This window comes from Papaver somniferum, chromosome 7 (genome assembly GCF_003573695.1).
Source record: "Papaver somniferum cultivar HN1 chromosome 7, ASM357369v1, whole genome shotgun sequence".
NCBI classification, from domain to species: domain Eukaryota; kingdom Viridiplantae; phylum Streptophyta; class Magnoliopsida; order Ranunculales; family Papaveraceae; genus Papaver; species Papaver somniferum.
The window spans coordinates 104585104-104609460 of NC_039364.1; the positions used below are offsets into that span (position 1 = coordinate 104585104).

The following is a 24357-nucleotide window of genomic DNA, read 5'->3' on the forward strand; positions in this document are numbered from 1 at the left end:
GGTTGTTGGATGCGGTAACAATTCGATTTTTGGTTACGAAAATCTCTTGTTTCCACATTCGCCGAGAGATTTTACGGGGAAATGGATACTTTTCATCTTCTGGTTAGCGAAATTACGGTAACTCCAAATGATGCGAAGTTTATTACCGGTCTAAGCATAGAAGGTAAAGCCGTGAGGCACAAAGAATACGCGAATAAGCTTGAGCGGGACAAGATTTACGAGTTCACCAAGAATGTGTTCTGTTGGGATGAGGAGACTACCAAGTTAGAGATGCGAGTAGGTCAAGCAAAACAAAGGATATTCCATCTCACGTGATTGAGGAAGCACTTCATGGGAAAAAAGAAGCTTCGTGCACAGGGGAAAGAGGTGACCCGGAAATGTATCTTCGCTACGGTCAATGCATATATCCTCTACATCTTGGGAGATGTTATCTTCCCCGACATTTCCGGTGCCCGTGTGAGCGCCAACTTAATTTAGTTGTTGCAACCTTTTGATAAGATTCACGATTACTCTTGGTTCTCTGTCATCCTTGCACGCTCGTTAAACGAGTTGTGAAAGGCTTCTAGGGCTCGAAGGGACCAAATCGGAGGGAATATGGCTCTTATGTAGGTGTGGATATATTTGCACTTCCCAATGTTTGCTGGAATGGCTTTTGATAACAACCAATGGGACGGTCAGTGTTATGGAGACAAGTACAACTTCTACGGTAAGTTGAAGTTCCGAGATGAGGAATATCTGGAGTTGAGACGCCAATTGGACAAGTTGACGACGAAAGACGTTATCTTTCACCCTTACATAGAGGATTTGGCTAAATGAAAGATGGTTGGGTGCGACGAACAACGTTATTTCGGGCCTTTGTTTCACCCAAGAGGATATGTAATGTATAACCCAACGAGAGCCGCAAGACAAACGTACAAAAAATCCCAGATGAGTACATAAAGTTTAAATTCGATGAGACTAGAATCAAGTCCTGCGATAATGATATTGAGGTTGTTCACAAACCTTTACCAGCATCTGAAGATGGAAGGTTCAAATCCATGGGATGCATGGACGTCGGGAAACATATGATGAGGCAACTCCGAATTACATGCCATGGTACCTCAACGTTTCGCACACTCGAGTGATAAGAGTAGAGGAGAGGCCGCAAATCAAGGACAAAGATACAACTTTCGAATACTTAGTGCGTATTGTTTCTCAATTATGTTTTTATTAATGGTTTTAACATGATTTTTTGAATGATTGTTGTTTATAATGGAAACAGAGAAGACGAATCGAGCATTTCATACACCAAGTAAGGTTATGTATAAGGGAAGTAAAAGATGTAGAGGCTAATGAAAAAAGATTGACGTATTGAAAAGTATGGAAGATGTATATGCGGGCCCAAAATTTGGGGAAGTGATGGTGGTAAAGACAACCAAAAAGAGGAGAAAAGTCCTTCCGGAAAGGTACTCACAAGGTGAATCGAGCAGTGCCCAACATGATGCCGGAGAAGAAAGACCTGTTACACGAGGACGAGGTGCTCGTGATACTGGACCTGGACGTGGTCGTAGTGGGAATGTTGATGAATGAATATTTTCTTTGTTCCGAACTTATGTCCTAAACTTATTTCCGAATTATGTTAGGTTATGAATCTGGTTAGTTTTGAAAATTGTTTGTGTTTGCTTAAGACGCGACAAAAGAACTACAATTTGTGCAAAAAATACAGGATTCTGGCAGTTTATTCAGTCAGAATCGGTTCACGTTTACCTACATAAAATACGATTCTACCATTTCTCCAGGGTTACAATTTCAGAATCGGGTTTTACAAGTTCACTACATACCCGATTCTGGGAATTTCACATGTTTTGTAAGCGTTCGGAATCGGTTTATACGGATATAGTTAAAGACTGATTCTGAAAAACAAAAAACCCAGAAATTTGACAACATTCATGATCGATCTATGTGGTAAAATATGTAATCCGATTCTTGTAAGGAAAAGTGGCACTTTTTATGTATCTTTTTTTGGCAAGAATCGGATTACATGCGCGATATTATAAACCGATTGTGGCTAGGCATATTTTATATGATTTTGAAAGGCCAAAATCGATCTATGTAGACATCTTTAAAAACTGATTGTGTGAAAATTGATTTCGAAAAAAATAGTGGTTGAGTCTTTATCTATATAAGGAAAACCTCTTTGAGCCACCCTACATCATACACTGAGCTTAGAAATAGAAAAGGATCCGGAAGAAGATATGCAACTCGTGAAATCGTTAATTCCCGCCTTCCACGAACGTCCCAACGAACTATATTCTATGTTTTGGAAGAGAGTCAAAGAGTTCTATTATGAGCGCACCAAGAATCCAAAAGACCGTATATGGAGAGACTTAAAAAGTGCAACGCGAGAGTCTTTTATAGTTAGAAGAATGGTGTACGACCATCATCCACACGCTCCTCTAAGTAAGAAAGTGAGTAATCCGATATTTTTATACCCATGTCATCGTTTAATATTTGCATACTAACGTGTAATACATTTAATTGCAGATGGAACGATTCAACGACCTATGGAGAATTCGTAATGGGGAAAATAATTTCATTCACCACAAGGAATATGTGGTATTGTACCGTCATGCTCGGAGGTTCATTGAAGATGTATTGACGTGCGAGATTCAACAATTCGCGTACTAAATTGTCCTACGTAATGCGCTAATTTCCTAAACTATGTAATGAACATTTTTTTTCCTGAAAGTATGGCACAATCGGGTTATGTGAACATTTATAAACTCCGTTTGTTAAAATCAGTTTGTGTTAACGATAATAAGAACCGATTCTGGATTTTCTTCGTCACTTGAAAAAACATCAACCAGAATCGGTCTACGAGTAGACGAACATCAATCGATTCTTGATTGAGTTTTTTTTTTATGATGAATTAACGGTAGTTGTATTAGAGCACTGATCGGTCGAACTCGCATTCGTTGCTATCTCAAGCATGTTTGTCAATGTTAGTGATCAAAACCATAAGTTTTGATTTCTAGCCTATTTATAGATGTCTCGGACTAGGACATAGATTGTGTAGTTGAGCTTAGTTTTCACGGCGTTCATAATTTGAAGACGAAGAACTACTAAGGGGAGCTTGTGGATCTTCATCGACAAAAGGTATGTGGAGACTTAAACTCATCTATCACTTGGAAAGTCTATTTCTAATCTATCTCCTATATTGAGCCATAAGTCGTATTACGATATAGTTTTCTATATACACATTTGAGATTTCGAGCTTAGTTTAACTCGCTTACATATTTCTCGAAATATGTGTTGGTAAGATTTCGCTTCGACCAAGTTCATCTTATATCATGTGAAAACTTCCGAGTAACATCTTACATGGTTTGTGTGATACAATCATTTGGTGTAGCCTTGGAATGTTTCGTAATGATTATTTCAATAACTTGAAAATTGCTTTTATGCTAGTAGTGTGTGAAAACGGCTATTGTCATCCTCTAAGAAAGTTTCAATGATTGAAATAAGAGTTTAGAACACTTAACCATTATTGGATATGTCATGTTGTGCAATCTTGCACATATGTAATCCATGTCCGGGAACCATAGTATGCGCGCACCCGTTTGCGTACCTGTTGGTTTGAGAAATCCGGGAACCTAAGTATGCGTACCCGTTTGCATACTGACGTACATGTTCATGTCCGAGAATTTTTGTTGAGATTTGAAGTTCGCGTACCCGTTTGCGTACTGGCGTAACTCAATCTTAGTCCGGGTATTTCAAGTATGCGTACCCGTTTGCATACTTGACGGTTAAAGTTCTAAAATCGGTTTTAAACATGAACATAAACATTTATATAATAAGGAATGCAATCTTTTCAAACTGTGGCTATAATGTTCATGATTGATTCGGGTGAATCAAACTGATTTTGCTTCGATTGTGTTCTTGTATAATTCTATGAAAATATAGCAATTGAACAACTCTTTAACTAGTTTCATTTGAGTCATGTGAACTAGTTATGGTTAAGATGAATAAGGTTGATATGAGAGTAATCATATGGATAACCTCGGTTAACTATTTGTGAAACAACATGGTGTACACATTTAGGTACGATTACATAAACCTAAATGAGGGTACATTTCATTTGTGTGTAACAAGCTAAGTTCGATCTAACGGTTGACATATCTAGCTTGGTTGAATCAGGTTTTTCATCTAACGGTGAATATCGAATGCTTTGTTACCAAGGTAACTAGGATTGCAAACCCTGATTTGAAAAACTATATAAAGGAGAACTCTAGCAACTGGGAAACCTAATCCCCACACATCGTATGTGTTACTAATTGCATAACTAGAGTCGATTCTCCTTTAACCTTAGCTTTCTATCGAGACCCTGTAGGTTAATGACTTCAAGGACTTCATTGGGATTGTGAAGCCAGATCCAACTATTTTCTTTGTAGTTGCGTGTTCTGATCTTTCCCGATTCTATCGTATTGAGTACAATTGAAATAATTGACGCGAGATTAATTTCTCCGATATGCAATAAAAAGTATCACAAACATCTTCGTCTCATCATCTGTGATTCCACAATGTCTTGTTTCGCTAGTCGATTAAGATTATTCTGAGGTGATTGATAATACTAGGCTGTTCTTCGGGAATATAAGTCTGATTTATCAATTGGTTCCTGTTCACCTTGATTTATCAATAGACGAAACAAAAAACTCTTGAGTATTTCTGTGGGAGACAGATTTATTCAATCTATAGACTTTTCTGTGTGAGACAGATTTTTTTATCAAGTCTTCGACTTTGGGTCGTAGCAACTCTTGGTTGTGGGTGAGATCAACTAAGGGAATCAAGTGCGTAGTATCCTGCTGGGATCAGAGACGTAAGGAACGCAACTGTACATTGAATCAATGTGAGATTGATTAGGGTTCAACTACAGTCCAGACCGAAGTTAATTGGTAGTAGGATAGAATCTGTAGCGGCTTAATACAGTGTGGTGTTCAATCTGGACTAGGTCCCGAGGTTTTTCTGCATTTGCGGTTTCCTCGTTAACAAAATTTTGGTGTTTGTGTTATTTCTTTTCCGCATTATATTTTGTTATATAATTGAAATATCACAGGTTATGCGTTAAGATCAATCAATTAAAATATCCAACCTTTGGTTGTTGATTTACATTGATTGACACTTGAACATTGGTCTTTGGTATCGTTCAAGTAACTCCTCTTATATTCAATTTGGCTCGCAGATTTCTATTTGCTGATTGCAGATTGAATTAAAAGTTAGAGATATTAAACTCTTTGATATACTTTACTCTAGATTGAGTCTGACTTTCTAGTTGATTCTCTAGAAAGTGTATTGGAGTAAGTCCTCTCAGATTACCAAATGAATTGTTGGGTGTGGTTATTAGACCCCCGCATTTTCAATTGGTATCAGAGCAGGCAAATACATTAAAGACCTTATAAGTCTGTGTTTGTAGCAATCTGTGTTCTGAGGACCTAAGAAGTATCTCACAAGATAACGAATATTCATATGTCTTCCAAAGATTCTGATTACAACAAAAATCTTTGGGTTGCCTTAAAGGATGGCTCCTTAGTAGATTCTTCCGAATCCCGAGGGAAAAACAAGATTTGTGAGCTCGTGTCAGAATCTGAAATGAAACTCACCAGATCATTAAAAAAATTGGCTGACCTTCAAGTTTCTAAAATCAAGACTCTTGAAGAAGAGAATGATCGGCTTATTGATGAATTTGAGAAATCTCTTGAAAGGGAACGTGAACTCTACACCTTCATTGAATCTCTCTCTAACAATATCGAAAAATTGTTTCAGGAAACTACTCTACAACGTGAAAGGATTAGTATACTTGAAGATACTGTTAGAGAAGACTCAATTAGAGAAAAGTGTTTAGTCAAGGCTCATTCATCAGATATAAACAGTTATCGTGTTGAAAAAGAGAAACTTATTGCATCTCTTCAATTTGCCCGAGAACAATGTAACGCCTTGAAAAGGAAAACTCTGTCTTGATGATTAAGTCATCTTCTTCATCTTCCTCTGATACTCACAAGGTTTTACCTGGTGTAAAGAAAAATTCCTCCAAGGAATTACCTACTGTGAATCACTTGCAAAATTTGCATGTGGAAGAAAAAGTTTTGGGTCAACGCAATCATGTCTCAAATCCACGATGTTGTTCCTTTTGTGGGAAAAAGAATCACTATGCTCTTCGTTGTTTTTCCAGAAAGAAACAAATCTCTGATCTCCATAATTTGCTTCTTTCTACTGTCAACGGAGTAAATCGTCTGACGACGTCTTAAGTGAATTGTTTTCCTACAGAAAACCAGAATTCTTATAAAAATGATCTCTCATCTAGAAATCATCACAGGCTTCATGTTCCCTATTATGGTATAAGCTCTTGTGAAACTAATGAACACTTTCCATGTGCTCATAAGAACAAGTCTGATAAGTCTAGGTCAAGAAAATGGAAATCCTCCAACCTCTCTCCTCTAGAACCGATATCTAGAGGTTTAACAAGTCTGATAAGTCTGAGTGAACGACATCTTTCTTACCACGTTACAACAACTTTCTACAACACATCAATTTTTGGCGCCGCCGACGCGGACTTGTATTTAGGTTTAAGTTTTAGGTTTATTTTGTTTTTAGGTTTTGCATTTTTATTTTTTTTATTTTTTTATTTTTTTTAGACTTTTTTGTTCTATTTTACGTCTTTGGTATTTTTGTTTTTGTTGTGCAGGATTGACTCGAAGCTAAAAGTGGAAAGTTGAACTTGCCAAAAAAGGAGAAACCGAAGATATTATTTTTGGACTTTTATTTATTAGTTTCTTTATTTTCTTTTGGACTTGTAATTATTTTTGTTGCTTGCTTGTTTGTTTTTATTTATTATAAAAAAAAAAACACAGTTGCACACACCAATTGCATCCCTTGTCAGATCACCGAGTTTAGGAAAACTCGTGGATTAGTAAGCTGAACCCGTGCCTTGGGCATTTTGGGAGTTACCAGCTGAAAGTCCACAAACCTCAGCCTCGTACCTTTGGGTATATTTAGCTGTGGTAACCCAAGCTTACCTAAATTAGTGAGCCCAACATTTGCATGTGCACATATTTTTGTTGAATTCTTTTGTATGCCTGAACGGAAAAGAGACGTTCTAGGAAGATTTATGCGTGAGAAACCTAGAAGTGATATTTTAGGAAACAAGAATCTTGATTACCTTAATCTAAAGACCTCTGATTTTGGAAAGTCTAGTTTGGAACATCCATCTTTTACTGAGGAGAGAATCCCTATAACTCAGGTAGAGCCAGAAATGGCAACTTTGAAAACTTTGTTGAATCCGACTAGGACTACTCGTCCGTCATGTATCAGGTTAGCTGACACAGAAGAAAAAATGAACTTAAACCTGGGATGTTACAGATGCTCCCAATCTTTTTAGGAAAAGAAAATGAGAACCCATATTTCCATGTTAGGGACTTTGATGAAATTTGTAGTACCCTAAAGATTAGAAACCTTGATGATGCTGCTTTGAAATTTAGGTTATTACCTTTTTCCCTGAAAGATAAAGCTAAATCGTGGCTATATAGTTTGGCTTCCGGGTCCATTGAAACATATGAACAACTTACATCTTCCTTTTTGAACAAGTTTTTCCCTAGGCACAAAATATCGTGTATTAGGACGCAAATCTGTACATTTTCTCAACAGGAGGAAGAATCTTTGTATAGGTATTTGGAAAGGTTCAATGATATATTAGCCCAATGTCCTCATCATGGTTTAGAAAAGGTTAGGTTAGTTCAGATCCTTTATGAGGGTTTAGATTATCCCACTACAACCACAGTAGAATCTATGTGTACAGGTGGGTTTGAAAACCAAACAGTCGATGATGCGATGACATATTTGAGTGAAATCTCCGAAAAGACCCAGCAATGGGAAAATAGTAGGGAACCCAAGAAAACAATTCTTCTAGGAAGAGGAAACGTTAATATGCTAGAAGGAGGCTTTGAATCAGATGCCAAAATTGCAGCAATAGCTAAAAGTTAGAAGCTTTAGAATTGGGTCACACTAGTGGTAGAATGGAGCCTTTTTAGGAAGGCCAGAATTATGAAGAGCAGGCCAATGCTTTGTATAATAACACTAGATTCGACAACCGTCAGAAATTTGACCTGTATTCAGAAACCTATAATCCTGGTTGGAAAAACCATCCGAACCTTTCATGGTCTAAGGTCCAGATCCAAGGTCAGCTTAGTAATTCGAATGTTCCCCCAAGTTTTGGTTATAATAAGAACTCTCCAGGTCAAGCTCAGTTTCAGAACCCTTCAGAGAATAAAATGACTAGCTTAGAGGAATCTCTTAGTATATTAAGAAAGAGCCAGGATATGTTAGCACAGAGCCAAGAAATGTTAGTAAAGAGCCAAGTTAGTTTTGAACAGGAAACCAAGCTGAACTTTCAAACTAATGCTCAAACTCTTGCTAAGTTAGAACTTCAAATAGGTCAAATAGCTAAGACTTTAAGTGAAAGAGATAACGGAAGGTTCCCTAGTCAAGCTAATCCCAACCCTAGAGGAGTTCATGAAATAAGTGCAAAACCATTACAACAATTGAATTCAATTAGAACCCTTAGGAGTGGTAGAGTAGTAGACAATCAGGTAACCATGCCCGATAGTGAGCATACTGTAGTACACCCCTCAGTACCATCCATAGCTGAGGGGACTGATAACATCTCTGATGATGCCAATTCGGTTCCTGAGAGGCCCTATTTTATGCCTAGAGCCCCATTTTCACAAATATTAGTACCAACAAAGAATGAATCCAACTTTAATGACATAATGGAGGTTTTTAAGAAAGTTACCATAAACCTTCTGTTACTAGAAGCAATTAGGCAACTTCCGGCTTATGCCAAATTCCTTAAAGATATGTGTACGCGAAAGCGCAAGCTTAGTGTCCCTAAAAAAGCCTTTTTAGCTAGTCATGTAAGTTCGATCATTCAGAACAACACAACTCCTAAATATAAAGACCCAGGTTCTCCTACCATTACTTGAATGATAGGAAAACACGGGGTATAGAAATTTTTACTTGACTTAGGAGCTAGTGTGAACTTACTTCCATACCATGTGTACTTATAGCTAGGACTTGGTGAATTCAAACCTACCAAGATAACACTGCAGTTAGCTGATAGGTCTGTTAAAATTCCTCGTGGTGTGATAGAGGATGTTCTTATTGAGGTCGACAAGTTTATTTATCATGTGGATTTCGTAGTCCTAGATACATAACCTGTCCCTGACCCAGAGAATCAAATACCGGTGATTTTAGGCCGCCCATTTTTAGGCATGTCTAATGCTGTTATAAACTGTAGGACCATACTTATGAACATATCCTTTGGTAATATGACCACTGAACTAAATGTCTTTAATGTTACTAGACAACCTTCCGAAGATTTAGAGGAAGTGAATATGATTGGCACTTTAGTTCAGGATAATTGGGACGACACTTTGTTTGGTGATCCTTTGGATGAATTTGATGAGACAATTCTCTTAGGTCATATAGATGACCAAACTTTTGAACTAGAAGAAGCTCTCGAACATTTTAAGGACTCTACAGACCTAGAAATTCAAGAAATATTGTTAGGTCTTTCTAAGAGTAATGATGAACCCAAGTTCGGGGGTAGAGAACTAGAAGAAGCTTTTGAGTATTTTAAATACTCCGAGGATCCAGAAATCCAAGCAATAGTTAGCAGTTTATCTGAGACTAGTGATTACCCTAAGTTTGGGGGTAGTGATAGTTCTAGAAATTGTCAAGTATCCCCCTCCCCCTTAGAAGTTCTTAACTTGGGACTCGATCTTCTTACATCTGAGGTATTACTTGAGTCTCTTCAGACTCCACAACCCGATCCCTCTGATGTTGTCCAGGGAGAAATTAAGCTATTAGAAACCCATTATTCGGATGAATCTGTTTGTCAAGACACTCATATGAAGCCCAAGTGGGCACCGCAGAAAACTCTAGTTGTCTTGGAAGAAATTTTAGATCAGGTTGTGCTCCGTCTGTTCATTTTTCTGATCTTATGCAGTTGTCTCATATTGGTGGCAGTATTATTTGGTTTTGATGATCCACAGTTGTTTCGATTATTGATATAAGATTTGAAGGGTAATTAGCCATTTTATGGGTATGTAATGTCTGGCTGAAGACGTTAAACTTAGCATTCCTTGGGAGGTAACCCAATCTCATGCAATACGGTAATATCTTTCCTTACTTCTTTTGCTTCAAATGGTAACCGTTTCTCCTTGTTCATGCTTTTAATTTTATCTTTAGAACATTGAGGACAATGTTAGATTTAAGTTTGGGGGTATGGGAGAAACTTTTTAGTTGCAATAAATAAACTCCAGAACCTAGAAATTTATGCTTATTAAGGATGGCACTAACCAATCTAAGTGGATGGAAGCATATTGGTCGTAGGAGTTGAGGAACCAATCTGATTAGATGGAAACATCTAAAGAGTATATTCATAAAAGCACAGAGATCAGGTGTTAGAAATAACATGGTAGTTTCGCCATACCTCGTTGAGTCCTTTTCACTTCTGTTTTTATTTTGTTTTCTATTTAAAATATGTTTCACTAAATGATTAGGTGGGGCCCACGATTCAAGTTGTTACCACTGCTAGGGTGAAATAGAGTGATTGAGATACCAAAAAAAAAAAGTTCAAAAAAAAAAAAATGAGACCAGACCATCAGACCAACCGGAATAAATTCAATAAAGTCGACCATTGGTACCCTTGTATATGCCAGTTATGTTGATATTTGTCAGACTAGTATCTCAGTCCATTAGGATAGGTTCATTTTGGCAGTGGCCTTCAGACCGATATGGGAAACACCATTCACCTTAGTCAACATCAAAACCATCTATGTTTTTCTCTATATCCATCTTCTTGATCTATCCATGTGATTAGTTTGACTCCGGATATTGATGTCCATAGTGCGACTATCTGAGTAGAGCTCTATCACTTATATATGAATTTTAGTATACTTTAGTGCAAACTCGTGTACAAAAATTGGAATTTCGCATCAGGGTACTTCCTCCTGTAGTCAATAAGTATGCCAACCAAGGAGATTTTTTAGTGCCTTCCAAGGTTTTGCGTAGATAGCTAGGGTCTGGAGTATAAAGGTTTTGTGGGTACACCTCTGATAAACCCTCCCTATAATATAACTCGGCCACTAGGTACACCTAGGGGTTTAAAGGCTTATTGCATACGCTAAATGCAATTGACGATGCCTGCGACAGTGAGTTAGGATTTTATTTTTGCTCGAGGACGAGCAAATAATAAGTTTGGGGGTATTTGATAGACACATTTTTGTGTCTAATTTGTCTCGATTCTATATATTGATAGTGCTCATTTTTGTACTTATTATGGTGTTTTATGTGTGTGTAGGTATTTTTGGCCAATAAACATTTTTGGAAAAATCGGCTCAAAAAGTTGTCTAAAGCACCCGGAGGAATTGTTATTGGCACCCACAGTTTGGAAAGTGGAGAAGTCCGAGACTTTCTGCCGAAGAAAGGAAGAAATTAAATCGAGTTTTAGGGATTCTGTTGGCTATAAAAGGGTTGCTGGGAGTCACAAAAAGGGTTACGTTCACTTTGGGGAGGTTTAGGAGCATTGCAGAGAGACAAAAATTAAGTTGCAGAGACACAGGCGAGAGGTAGAAGAAGAACCAGAAAACAACAAAAGAAGAAGGTCGCAGAATCCGTGACCTATTCTTTCAAATTTAAAGCCTTTGTAACAATTTTTCCAACAATTATTCAAATTTCGTAACAGTTCTGTTATGGCTTCTCTGTAACAGCGAGTTCTGTAAAAAATATATCTGTTACAAAATCAACTGCTTTAGTCCTTTTCATCCTTTTAATCAACTTTTGGGCTATAAACATGTATTTTGAGCAAGTGATTAATATGAAGAGCTAAACCCCTTAGCCGAGGCGACGGAGGAAGCCATTGTTCTATGAAAAGTGGTATATTTTTATTTTAATTAATTTTTGCAATCTCTTTTATGATTATTTGCATGGAACTAATATTGGAAAACTGATTTTTATTGAATTATTGTGATTCGTTTTGATGGAGCATGCTTAGTTTAAGATTTTTGATGTTTCATGCTTAGTGTTTACAATTGTTACTTCGAAAATCTACTAGAGGCAATAAATTAGAATCACTTCAAACGCAAAGAATTGAATGAATATTGATTAGATTTAATCACTTAATTGGTCAATGGTGGAATCCTGAGTCTCGGTGCTTTTTATAATCTTGATAACAACTTCGTAAGTTTTCTATTAAGTTTGAATCTAAAATCGAATCTTCACAAGTCTGAGTGAACGACATATTTCTTACCACGTTACAACAACTTTCTACAACACATCAATCACTTCTCACTCCTTTACCTGACTCTAGGTAACCTCATCCTTGAATCTATCTTGAGAGGTACAAGGATGATGATTATGGGAGTCTCAAGATTTGTTGTATATGTTTTTGTGTTCATTTTCTTTTGTTAATCAATCTGAGTTGTGCAATCCTGCTAACATGGCTCAGGCTCTAATTTAAAGATCATTGAGCTATATTAACAAACATTGTGTTTTCTCTTATTGGATTCTTTCTTAATCCAACTTTCTCTTCTGAACGGTCCGTGAACGTCTGTGTCCTTCTCCTGCAAGTTCATAGGGTTTCCTTAATGATAAGTGTCTTTTCTTTATACATATATATCCTATATCGTATTAATCCATCCCTAACATTTATATGGAGAACTCTGCAAAATCTCAAGAGATTGTGCATCTTGATATGGAGGAAGACACTCAAGGATGTGAGTCGATTCAAGAGCTGGTTCTAAATAAGATGCTTGCAAGGAAAGAACGCAATTCCTGGATTGGTGAATATGTCAAGGATTTAACTCGTTTTCAGAACGATTCAAAGGTCGAGTTTGCAAATCTCCAACTGCAAACAAACCAACTCTTAGATGGTCAGTCCAGAATCCTTGCAAACCAAAATATTCTGATACGGGATATGAAAAAGCTCATCATGGATTGTGTCAAAGCTAGACAACTTGCTCGGGTTGTTGACCGGAAAGTGTGTGTGTTAACTCATGGACATGGTGTGTCTATGGTCAAGAGAATAAAGGAAATCAGTGATACCTTCTATGATGGATTTATCGAAAAGTATGAGATTCTTAAATAACTTTGATGTTTTTGTCTAGGAAATCTTTTTATGAGAATTTTTTTCTTGTGTTTTTAGAAGAATAACTAGGGTTTGGAATAGCCATTATTGTGAGTACACATATCTATGTCCAACGTTTTCATCTTCATGCTTTTAGATTTCTTTATTTAATTGTTACGAGATATGTTGTTTACGTCCGTGAACCCGTGACTGTTCCATACTTGTTCAAAAGCTATCTCTATTATGTCGGTATGAAAGTATTGATAAAAGATAGAATGAACTTTTGACTTACAAAAGTTAAAGCCTTTTATGTCATTATTTGATGGAAAAAAGGATAAAACTTTTGTTTACATGGATTGTGTCTATTGTATGTCATTTTGCAGATAGTGATGGAAAATAGAATGAATCCTTGTGTATTCCGCAGTATTGGTCGATCACCGATCCACATTTTTGTGAACATATTGTGTTGCTCTGTAAGTTCTCTTATGTCGAGCACGACCAATTGGTTGATTCAATTGAGATTTTTGGACACAAATTCATGTTTTCATGTGATTTGGTTATGTCCAAATAAATGACATTTTTATGGGGGAGAGTTCTTTTTGAACTTGTTCTTAATTTCCAAATATTTGTGGGGAGTGTGGTTGTGGAATATTATAGGGGTTATCTTGTATCTTTATAAACTCCTTGATGAATGCATTTAGCCTCGGCTTTATGATTGCATCTAAATAAGTTGGTATGCTATTCTCTTTTGGTCATGAAGTATCTCTAAGAAAATTTCATGAGGATCCCACTAGTTTTCGTACCTTTTCCAATTTATATTGACAAAAAGGGAGAGAGTTAATGTGTAATTTCATACTACAAATACATATGGTTTACAGATCATTATGTAAGGGGGAGTGGTTTTCATGTTGAGATGAAGTATTGACTAAGGGGGAGTGATACATATCACCATAGTATTGTTGTCAAAGTTGTGATACAATTGAACTTTGATGTTGTGTAATAATACTATGACACTATATAACAATGATTCAGAGAACTTGTTTTCTCATTGTTATCGCTACGGATCTTCAACAACTATGATGCTGAGTTGAACACGTTTAGAATCATGGAGTAATTGGAAGTGACGAAGTTTTCAAGTCGTGTTGAAGATGCCAAGGAGATCAAGCATTTGGATGAGAAGATACAATTTTTTATTTATTTTTTAATCCATATGTATTGATAGTTTTGTCACTAAAATTGACAAAGGGGGAGATTTTTAGACCACTGCTCGGTCGAACTCGCCTGCGTTGCTATCTCAAGCATGTATGTCAATGTTAGTGATCAAAACTATAAGTCTTGATTTCTAGCCTATTTATAGATCTCTCATATTAGGACATAGATGGTGTAGTTGATCTTAGTTTTCACGGCGTTCATCATTTGAAGACGAAGTACTACTAAGGGAAGCTTGTGGAACTTCATCGACAAAAGGTATGTAGAGACTTAAACTCATCTATCACTTGGAAAGTCTATTTCTACTCTATATCCTATATTGAAACGTAAGTCGTATTGCGATATAGTTTTCTATATACACATTTGAGATTTCCAGCTGAGTTTAACTCGCTTACATATTTCTCGAAATATGTGTTGGCAAGCTTTCGCTTCGACCAAGTTCATCTTATATCATGTGAAAATTGCCGAGTAACATCTTACATAGTTTGTGTGATACAATCATTTGGTGTTGTCTTGGAATATTTCGTAATGATTATTTCAATAACTTGAAAATTGATTTGATGCTAATAGTGTGTGAAAACGGCTATTGTCATCCTCTAAGAAAGTTTCAATGATTGAAATAAGAATTTAGAACACTTAACCATTATTGGATATGTCATGTTGTGCACTCTTGCACATATGTAATCCATGTCCGGGAACCATAGTATGTGCACCCGTTTGTGTACCTGTTGGTTTGAGAAATCCGAGAACCTAAGTATGTGTACCCATTTGCGTACTGGCGTATAGGTTCATGTCCGACAATTTATGCTGGGATTTGAAGTTTGCATACCCGTTTGCGTACTGGCGTAACTCAATCTTAGTCCGGGTATTTCAAGTATGCGTCTCTGTTTGCATACTTGAAGGTTAAAGTTCTAAAATCGGTTTTAAACATGAACATAAATATTTTATATAATAAGGAATGCAATCTTTGCAAACCGTGGCTATAATGATCATGATTGATTTGACTGAATCAAACCGATTTTGCTTCAATTGTGTTCTTGTATAATTCTATGAGAATATAGCAATTGAACAAATCTTTAACTAGTTTCACTTGAGTCATTTGAACTAGTTATGGTTAAGATGAATAAGGTTGATATGAGAGTAATCATATGTCTAACCTCGGTTAACTATTTGTGAACCAACATGGTGTACACGTTTAGGTACGGTTACATAAACCTAAATGACAGTACATTTCATTTGTGTGTAACAAGCTAAGTTCGATCTAACGGTTGACATATATTAGCTTGGTTGAATCAGGTTTTTCATCTAACGGTGAATATTGAATGCTTTGTTACCAAGGTAACTTGGATTGAAAAACCTGATTTGAAAAACTATATAAAGGAGAACTCTAGCAACTGGGAAACCTAATCCCCACACCTCCTGTGTGTTACTAGTTGCATAACTAGAGTCGATTCTCCTTTAACCTTAGGTTTCTATCGAGACCCTGTAGGTTAACGACTTCAAAGACTTCATTGGGATTGTGAAGCCAGACCCAACTATTTTCTTTGTAGTTGCGTGTTCTGATCTTGCCCGATTCTACCGTATTGAGTACAATTGAAATAATTGACTCGATATTAATTTCTCCGATAGGCAAGATAAAAGTAATCATAAACATCTTCGTCTCATCGTTTGTGATTCCACAATATCTTGTTTTGCTAGTCGATTAAGATTATTGTGAGGTGATTGATAATACTAGGCCGTTCTTCGGGAATATAAGTCTGGTTTATCAATTGGTTCCTGTTCACCTTGATTTATCAAAAGACGGAACAAAAAACTCTTGGGTATTTCTGTGGGAGATTATTCAATCTATGGACTTTTCTGTGTGAGACAAATTTGTTTATCAAGTCTTCGACTTTGGGTCGTAGCAACTCTTGGTTGTGGGTGAGATCAACTAAGGGAATCAAGTGCGTTCTATCCTGCTGGGATCAGAGACGTAAGGAACACAACTGTACCTTGAATCAGTGTGAGATTGATTAGGGTTCAACTACAGTCCAGTCCGAAGTTAATTGGTAGTAGGCTAGAGTCTGTAGCGGCTTAATACACTGTGGTGTTCAATCTAGACTAGGTCCCGGGATTTTTCCGTGTTTGCGGTTTCCTCGTTAACAAAATTCTGGTGTATGTATTATTTTTTTCCGCATTATATTTTGTTATATAATTGAAATATCAAAGGTTGTCCGTTAAGATCAATCAATTAGAATATAGTGGGGAGTAGGTATTACGAACCTAGGTTGTTAAGCGAGAGTATAGTGACCGTTTCGACCTGGGCGTGAGTATAGTTATCGTATGAGAGTAGAACGAAGATGGAATGAGCGCTCGAAAGGGCGCAATTATAAACTCCTCTAGGGAAAATGCATGTAAAACATACGCCTGGCGTGAGGCGTAGTTATAATTTACCCCTAAATGTGGAGTTGTATAGTTCACGCCCAACAATACGGGGCTAATGAGTCTGCCCCATCAACAAGCGTTCTTTCAATCTCCGTTCCACATTTGGCGTGAGTAATACATATGCCTCACATCAAGCGGCCACAATACGTACGTTCCATCCACACGTCCAAAATATATACGTGTCACCAACAGGCGCCCATAATACATGCGCCCAACTTCAAGCGTTGTTATAAGGTCCGCCAGACTAAATTTCAGTCGTTTGTCACTGTGGTTCACCTCCAAAAAAAAAAGATAATTCTTTTAACTTTTGGTATGGCATTTCGTCTTTAATGCCGCTCATGACTATGGTTGCTCTTAGCTAGTGAGACTAACTTGTATTTTTCTTTGTAAAGCATCCGGCTGACGCAGAATACTTCAAAATCGACTTTAGCTTTTTTGTGAATTATAAATTTATTAAAAAGGCTAATTTAGTGTGTTAAAAACCATTAGTACAAAATTAGTAGATCCGTCTAATCTCATATATAAGATCTAATATTAGGTTTATCTACTGAAAGGTTGGAAATAATACAAGGGTGGGTGTACCTTGTGGCAATTAAAACTACTAGAAAAGAGTTTTGCTTCTTTAGCTAATATATCTGTTACTCCATTTGCTAATGTGTGAACAAGATGAAAACGTTGAGAGTTTTGATAGGTCTCTGCTATCATCATTGCTTCCTCTAAATTGGCTTTACTCCTCCAAGAGATTGGAGAATTGATTCCATTGAGATATAGTCAGAAAAAATTTTACATTCTCCTTCAACTGTAAAGTTACTCAAATTAATTTTCTTGGCACATTGCGATGTCTAGAGCATTCCTAAGCTTCTGTTTCTTTTGGGTCTGAAGTTGATGAAGGTCCGGCTCTTCCTGTTTTAAACTTACCTGCATCATCTCTCAAAACTAAAACAAAACAAGATGGTTCTGTTTTTGAAATCCAAGCAGCATCAATATTAATCTTATGATTCATAGCTTCAGGTTGGACCCATTTTGCAGTATAGTTTTCCTTTTTGTATTATTTTTATTTTTAGTCCACAATTATAGATGTCTGTGAATTGCTAAAGTCATATGTTTATCATTCTTCCTTTATAAAGCTTTGTTACATCATTCTTTCCAAATGAACCACATTTTAGTGAGAGGTATTTCTGGAGTCAAAGATTCCCTAGGTTGTTGCAACCAAGTTGTACAAATATCTAGGAAGTTTTCATAAGTATTGAAATTGAATTATACTTGTGGGGAGGAAGAGACCAGACAGAATTAGCAAAGGTACAAAATCCACTTACTTTGGCAAAGAGGGGATAAATCATTCTGGAAATATAAAAAATCCTCATAGTACATGGCTGATGGTTTTAATCAGTTATATCTAGTTACAAAAAAAAAAGAGAGAGAGAAATCAGTTGCATCTTCTTTTTTTCCTGATGCATTCAGCAGAAATCAGTTGCATCTTACAGCAGGTACCAATTACTCAAATATCACTGTCAATGATAATTTCTGGACCCAAGTCCCTGGGAAATTATATCTATATGTTTTTGCAACCACTAGTAGAAGTACGGAAGGAATATGCATGTCCATACTGCAATAATGACTCATGCCCACTATGATTGAGCAATGGAAATAAAAATAGACCCCTTAATCACGGATATGCTGCCACTTCATAATGAAGTCTTAATTTTGTAGCAGAAGGGTATGAAATTTGAAGCACTTTGGAAAGAATACATAACCTACACCCTGTTTGTACAGATGAACAAGGAGGAAACAACAAAATCATAACACAGCACAGCCCAACACGTACATATGTATAAACAACTCTATTAGTCATGAAAAAGTGTTATTTCTGACAGATGCTTCTCTTGATTCAGTTTAAACTCTTTCTTCTTTTTCTTTTCTTTTAAAAAAAATAGAAACTCTTTATGAGTCCATACACAACAAAGAAACAATTTCAAGCCTACACAGAAGAAAATTTGGAGATCAATTTGTCGACATGAATAATAACATTATCAATACTGGGTCTAACTGCAGCTTGAGGCTGGAGCATCCATGTTACAAACTGATGGAGAGCTTCTGGATAAGGTGGTTTAGGCCCAGCAGGCCATTTTACTTGTGCATTTATAATTGCTAACTGTAAACTTCCTCCTGATTCCCCAAGCACATACTCAAACGGGGACATCCCGTACCTGTAAAAACCCAGAGGTATTTAATGGATTTTGATATCAAGAACTACATAACTTACAATTGAAATTCAAAACCAAGTATCTGTGGTTGCTCAACTTTAATAGGTGAATAAAGAATAAAATGTCAAGTCAACAAAAATAATCTGGTGGGAAGTTCTTGTGCTTGTTTTTCTTGTAAGTTATAGTTAAAAGGAATGTAGCAGGTCCAGTATAGGTAAAGGTGGTTTTCTATTAGACAGAAAATTTAATTCGGGCTGCTAAATTCAAGGCATTGGATTTTGTTATGGAGTTTCACGTCTTTTGACATGTAGCCTCCTTTTGAGAAGTGAATAGTCTGTAGTCTCATAGCCCATCACTGTTGATGGTACAAGTTTCCAGGTGTGCAAATATAGTAGTCTGTGAATTCGTTCATATCTTATTGCCATTGGGTATCTTTGTATTGAACATTAATCAACCAAATAAAAGATTCATAGAGGAAGCAGGAAAATGGTGTAGGAATAGACAACATAATGAGAGAAATGAGGAAAATTACTCACATGATTGCATACAAAGTGCATCCAAGAGACCAAATATCTGTTCTCTCATCTATATCAGTATGACTAGGGCAATCCCACAACTCTGGAGCTCGAAATGGTGCAGAACAATACTCGGCCGCCCATTCCTACATACCAGCCATTTGTAAGCAATTGAAGCATATAATGATTCTGATATTAGGTATAGAAAGTGCATCCAATTTTACTCTGTGATATGAAGAAAAGAATTATAGTCATAGAACAACTTGATTTTAGTGTGATTTGATTATTAGATCAAGAAGAAAAAGTATTATCTTATGTAACTTGCAAGTAACAAGAACAGTATGAAGGAACACATCATCTTTGACAGAGGGCTGATCACACATGGAATAACTAATTAAAACCTGAAAGTGGCAGCAATGACAAGAGAGGCACGTAATCTTTGCTAGAAAATAATTTGGCAATAAAGACATACCTGCAATTGTAGTGCTTCAGAACGTGAACGAATTTGCTTCCTTGCAGGCCGAGCACTTCCAAAATCCATCAATATGGAAAGGGGCGGTTGCTCTTTCCTGTGAGTGATAAGGACATTTCCTGGTTTGACATCATTATGTGCATATGCAGGGTCATAGCTGTGCATATGCTTTAGGCCTGCACAAAGCTGCGGTTAAAAGTCTTGTCAATTTCTTTCAAAGATTAAAAAGATACATTTACAGTACGTTCAATATTCCAAATCCAGGTATGAGATATGGTAACCTACAATTGAACATCAGAACAAAATTATAAGCTAGTTGATAGCACATCTCTTCTTTTCTACGCTAAAACATTGGTCTCTGATCCTGCATATGTAACATCTTGGTGAGGTTATCACTTATCACCCTGTGATAACACCGAACCAGTTTCAATGTAGATATGAACAATTAGAAACCAATTGTATTATCTCTAGTACCTCTGAAATGAGTACCTAGAATAGGACTCACGTGATATTCTTGCAAAAAATATCTCAATTAAGCCTGAGGACACAAATGTGGTTCCAGCCATAAGAAAAAGAAAAGGCAGAAAATTCAAATCATGTAAAAACCTGGTGTTTAGGATTTTATAATGAGATCCATGGGTAGGAATGGGATGATGAGGAGCATGATTAGGGTAAATCACGGTTTCAGGGTTCATCTTGGTTATCTGATGGACGGCTTATGCAAAGGGTTTGATGTTTGTTTTTCGTGTTCAAGATAACAAATAGAAGTGCAAGCCACGGGAAGGAACCAAAAACATAAGACATACACTGTCAGTTTATTTCTACAGATGACTTGGGCAGGAACAATGCAATTATCCCGGGGAATCCAAAGAAAGCCAAGTAGATGACAAGTGATGATATTTTCTAAATTGGGCAATAATAAATTTGTTAACATAATTATAACAATTATAAATGAGGATGGATCCCTTCACACTTTTATTCTCACACTTTGGGACCCTATTTTGTGGATAAAAATCAAATGGTAACGAATTTGAAGCTAACATTTTTGGGATATGTTCATCTTGCAAAACTCTACATGCCTACCGAAAATGAGCGCATTTCGAAATGTATAACATCATCATCTACCGAACTTAATTTCAATGGTTAAAAATCCATTGATTTTCAACGACTCATTTTCAAAGTAGTAGATGGTGATGTTATACGTTTCGGAATACGCTCATTTGTGGTGAGAACATATAGTACTGTAAGAGGAACATATCCCCAAAATATTAGCTTCAAATTCATAACGGTTTGGATTACAAAAATAATGTTCAATGTGTGAGATAGTGTGAGAATAAAAGTGTCAGGGGATCCTCCCTCATTATAAATATAGGCTTTAATAATTAGATGAACAACCTAAGTTAGAAACCAGGTTGCATGTTAACAGAATTCTAAGAAAATTAGTTTAAGCATGACATGAGAATCTATCCTGTTTTATTTCATAATGGGACATTGTTGCTAGACAATCATTACGAGAATACCTTTTTACATCTGTCTGGTGGATATTTTAGAATCAAACATTAAAATGAAAAGCTAATAAGGATATCTTTAAGTGATAGATGGCAGATCCTTTGTCACCTGTCGAAATATCTGAAGAACATCGCTGGTCGAAAAGAACTCCTTTTTACTTTTCATAGTAACGGAATTGTCCAGTAATGTTCCATCCAAATGCACTGGGAATAACAAATATGCTTCATGACTGCTATTTCCTTCAGGAGCCTTTCAGAAAGTAACAAGAAAATTTATCAAATTAGATGAAATTGTTAGATATGATATTCACCAGAAGCTCTCTAATGCGTAGGGATTAATATATATGCTACACTTGAGTAAATGACCAATGAAACATATATATCATAGAGTCTGAAGCTTATTTGAAACCCAAGAAATCTTCAGAAAAATACCCAAGTCATCAAGCTGGAGCCTGGAACCTTATACTAGTATTTGAAACTATTTTAATACCATTTTGTACGATCCATTGATCTAGTAAAATAAGCTTACATACACACTAAACGCTTCAGGAGGATTTTGCTTCATTTTGCTTTGTTAAAAAGCTAAACAACGAAAACACAACTCGAAAGTATACTGAGGCGATTCCCGGATGATTTTATCTCTAGTACTAAGCTCGTTGACTAAGAAATCACTATCTTTTGAGGCAAATCAACTTACTTAAATATATTAAAAGATTCAACAAAATGGTCCTTTGTCAACTAATTCTTATGTGTATTTATGCAGGTTACTAGTGGTTGTTCAGTAGACTAGGTGTAAGATCATAAATGGAAAATAAATTTAAGTATCTAAAACTGAGTACTTGTTCATAAATTGTTCAAAATATAATATTTTGTTTTAGAGTTTCCGACAACGAAGGATTTATTACATGTGACATGAGTGATATACAGAGGGTCTTGACACTCACAACAAGTTAAGTCTTTACGAGTCTTAAGAAGCCTAAGACTAACTGAGAACCTTGCTATGCCATCACATTCACTAAACAACATATCAAGCCTCCACAAGTGCCACAAGTAAGGAGATAAATCATTCAATATAACATACATATGTTTAACATATCATAGGTGAATAAAAATCATATATATAAAATAAAAAAAAAAAAACTACATTACCTTAACTGCGATTATAGCATGATCAAGAAGAGGAAGTAGATTGGGATGGCTAAACATAGATGAAACATGAACCTCCTGTTTCACCAAATTTAATTGATCATTATTTTGAATCAGAACTTTTTTCATTGCATAAGTGCCATCATCTGCAGAAACATAGTAAAACACTAGAAATCAAAATCAATTTCACCAAAATGAAACAAACTAAGCACATAATTTGAAAAAGAAAACCATATCTCCTTAGGGGGGTTATCATCTTAGTACTACTACTCTTTCTAACAATAAGAACTTCATATGAAAAAAAGTTCACATTTTTAGAATCAAGTACTAATGCATCAAAAAATTAATGAATACTCATCTATTATTATACAGTTAGAATAACGTGATATTTTTCTCTTAGAGTGACAGTGTTTATGATTGAACATGCAGGTGATCGCACTTTCGTGAAGAACCCACTTTCCCTAACGCAAAGTCAAGATCTAGAGTTTACTCTCACCGTATTATAAAATTCGCAATTATAATTGAACAAATCCAAAAGAAAAATATAAGATATGTTAAATTCAATAAACTTCAGGAACCAAAATGAGGGATCTAACCTGAAATAAGAGAAGGGTCTTTGAATTTTTTTCTGAAACCAGCACCACTAGAAGATGATTCAGTACCAATTTCCTTAACCAGATAAACATACGCAAACCCACCTTCACCAATTTGTTTTAGTATTCGAAAACGATTCTCATTGATCCAAACATCTCCTCCACCATTAACAGCATCGTAAAGAGCATTTAAACCAGATAACGAGCAACCCATGCTAAATGGTTTGCTCCCTCACTCACTCTCTACCTCTCTGTTTCACTCTCTATAATCCACGGCAGCAGATTTTCAGGTTGTCTTTGCATAATTAGGAACACCCTTGTCAATTTACGTTTTTCCTATCTGTTTCCCTTGTCAAGACTAGAGTTAGGCAGAAGTCTCCTCTATTTTTTTGTATAGCTTGATGAGTATGTATAAATAATAATTACTTCTTTTATATATGGCGTTTTACCTGAGTAACATTGTCTCCTGCCCTACCTCGACTTGCTCAAACTAAAGGGCTTTGGTTCTTGGAGTTTAGGTCATCAAATCGGCTCGTTTGATGGTCCAAGTGGATGGACAAACTTGTTTTGTTACACAGGGAAAAGAAAATGCCGATGGGGATTGAGCCGGCTAGTCTTAACGGGGACGATCATCCCAGGTTGAGCCGAGACCCGATGCAACATAAATCGTGTCTTGGTGCAACTGGAGCCGATCATCTCCATCTTCGACGATAACGACTACATTTCGAACTACATGGATACCTATTTAAATCATTTTACATCCTCCAATAATCTCATACAACTTCTATCTATTCCTATTTCACGAAGATTCATCAAATTTATTTTATCAATATATTCATTATTTTCAGTCGTTTCAATCATTTATGGAACCTAATTTGGAAAATGACGCATACAGTTGCCAACTCTTCCTCCAATAACGACAACAGTGGATGCATCAGCTGGATTAAATGGATGAAGATTCGGACGAAGAGAGAACGATGACGAACGAACGCCATGATACAATTATTTTGGGGCAAGTATCGCGAGCTCTAGAAACATGAGCAATATTGACAAGAAGAAGTACGTGGAGATTTCGAGAGGAAGGATATCATTGAATGATTTATGATCATGTTATCAATGGATGAAGATTTTCA

General features: G+C 36.4%; 1 protein-coding gene and 1 pseudogene across 1 annotated transcript; both read right to left on the bottom strand.

The window, feature by feature from the left end:
* Positions 1-7645: 7645 nt before the first annotated feature.
* Positions 7646-7745, bottom strand: LOC113300787 (annotated as a pseudogene).
* A 10869-nt stretch (positions 7746-18614) lies between these two features.
* On the bottom strand, positions 18615-23632 carry LOC113298030 (probable serine/threonine-protein kinase DDB_G0291350). The gene is made up of 6 exons (XM_026546670.1): positions 23228-23632; positions 22635-22777; positions 21595-21735; positions 19978-20163; positions 19527-19651; positions 18615-18993 (listed from the first exon to the last, which is right to left on the bottom strand). Exons 1-6 carry the CDS (start codon positions 23436-23438, stop codon positions 18765-18767), a joined length of 1035 nt encoding a protein of 344 aa, XP_026402455.1. The 5' UTR covers positions 23439-23632; the 3' UTR covers positions 18615-18764.
* Between the last annotated feature and the right edge of the window lie 725 nt (positions 23633-24357).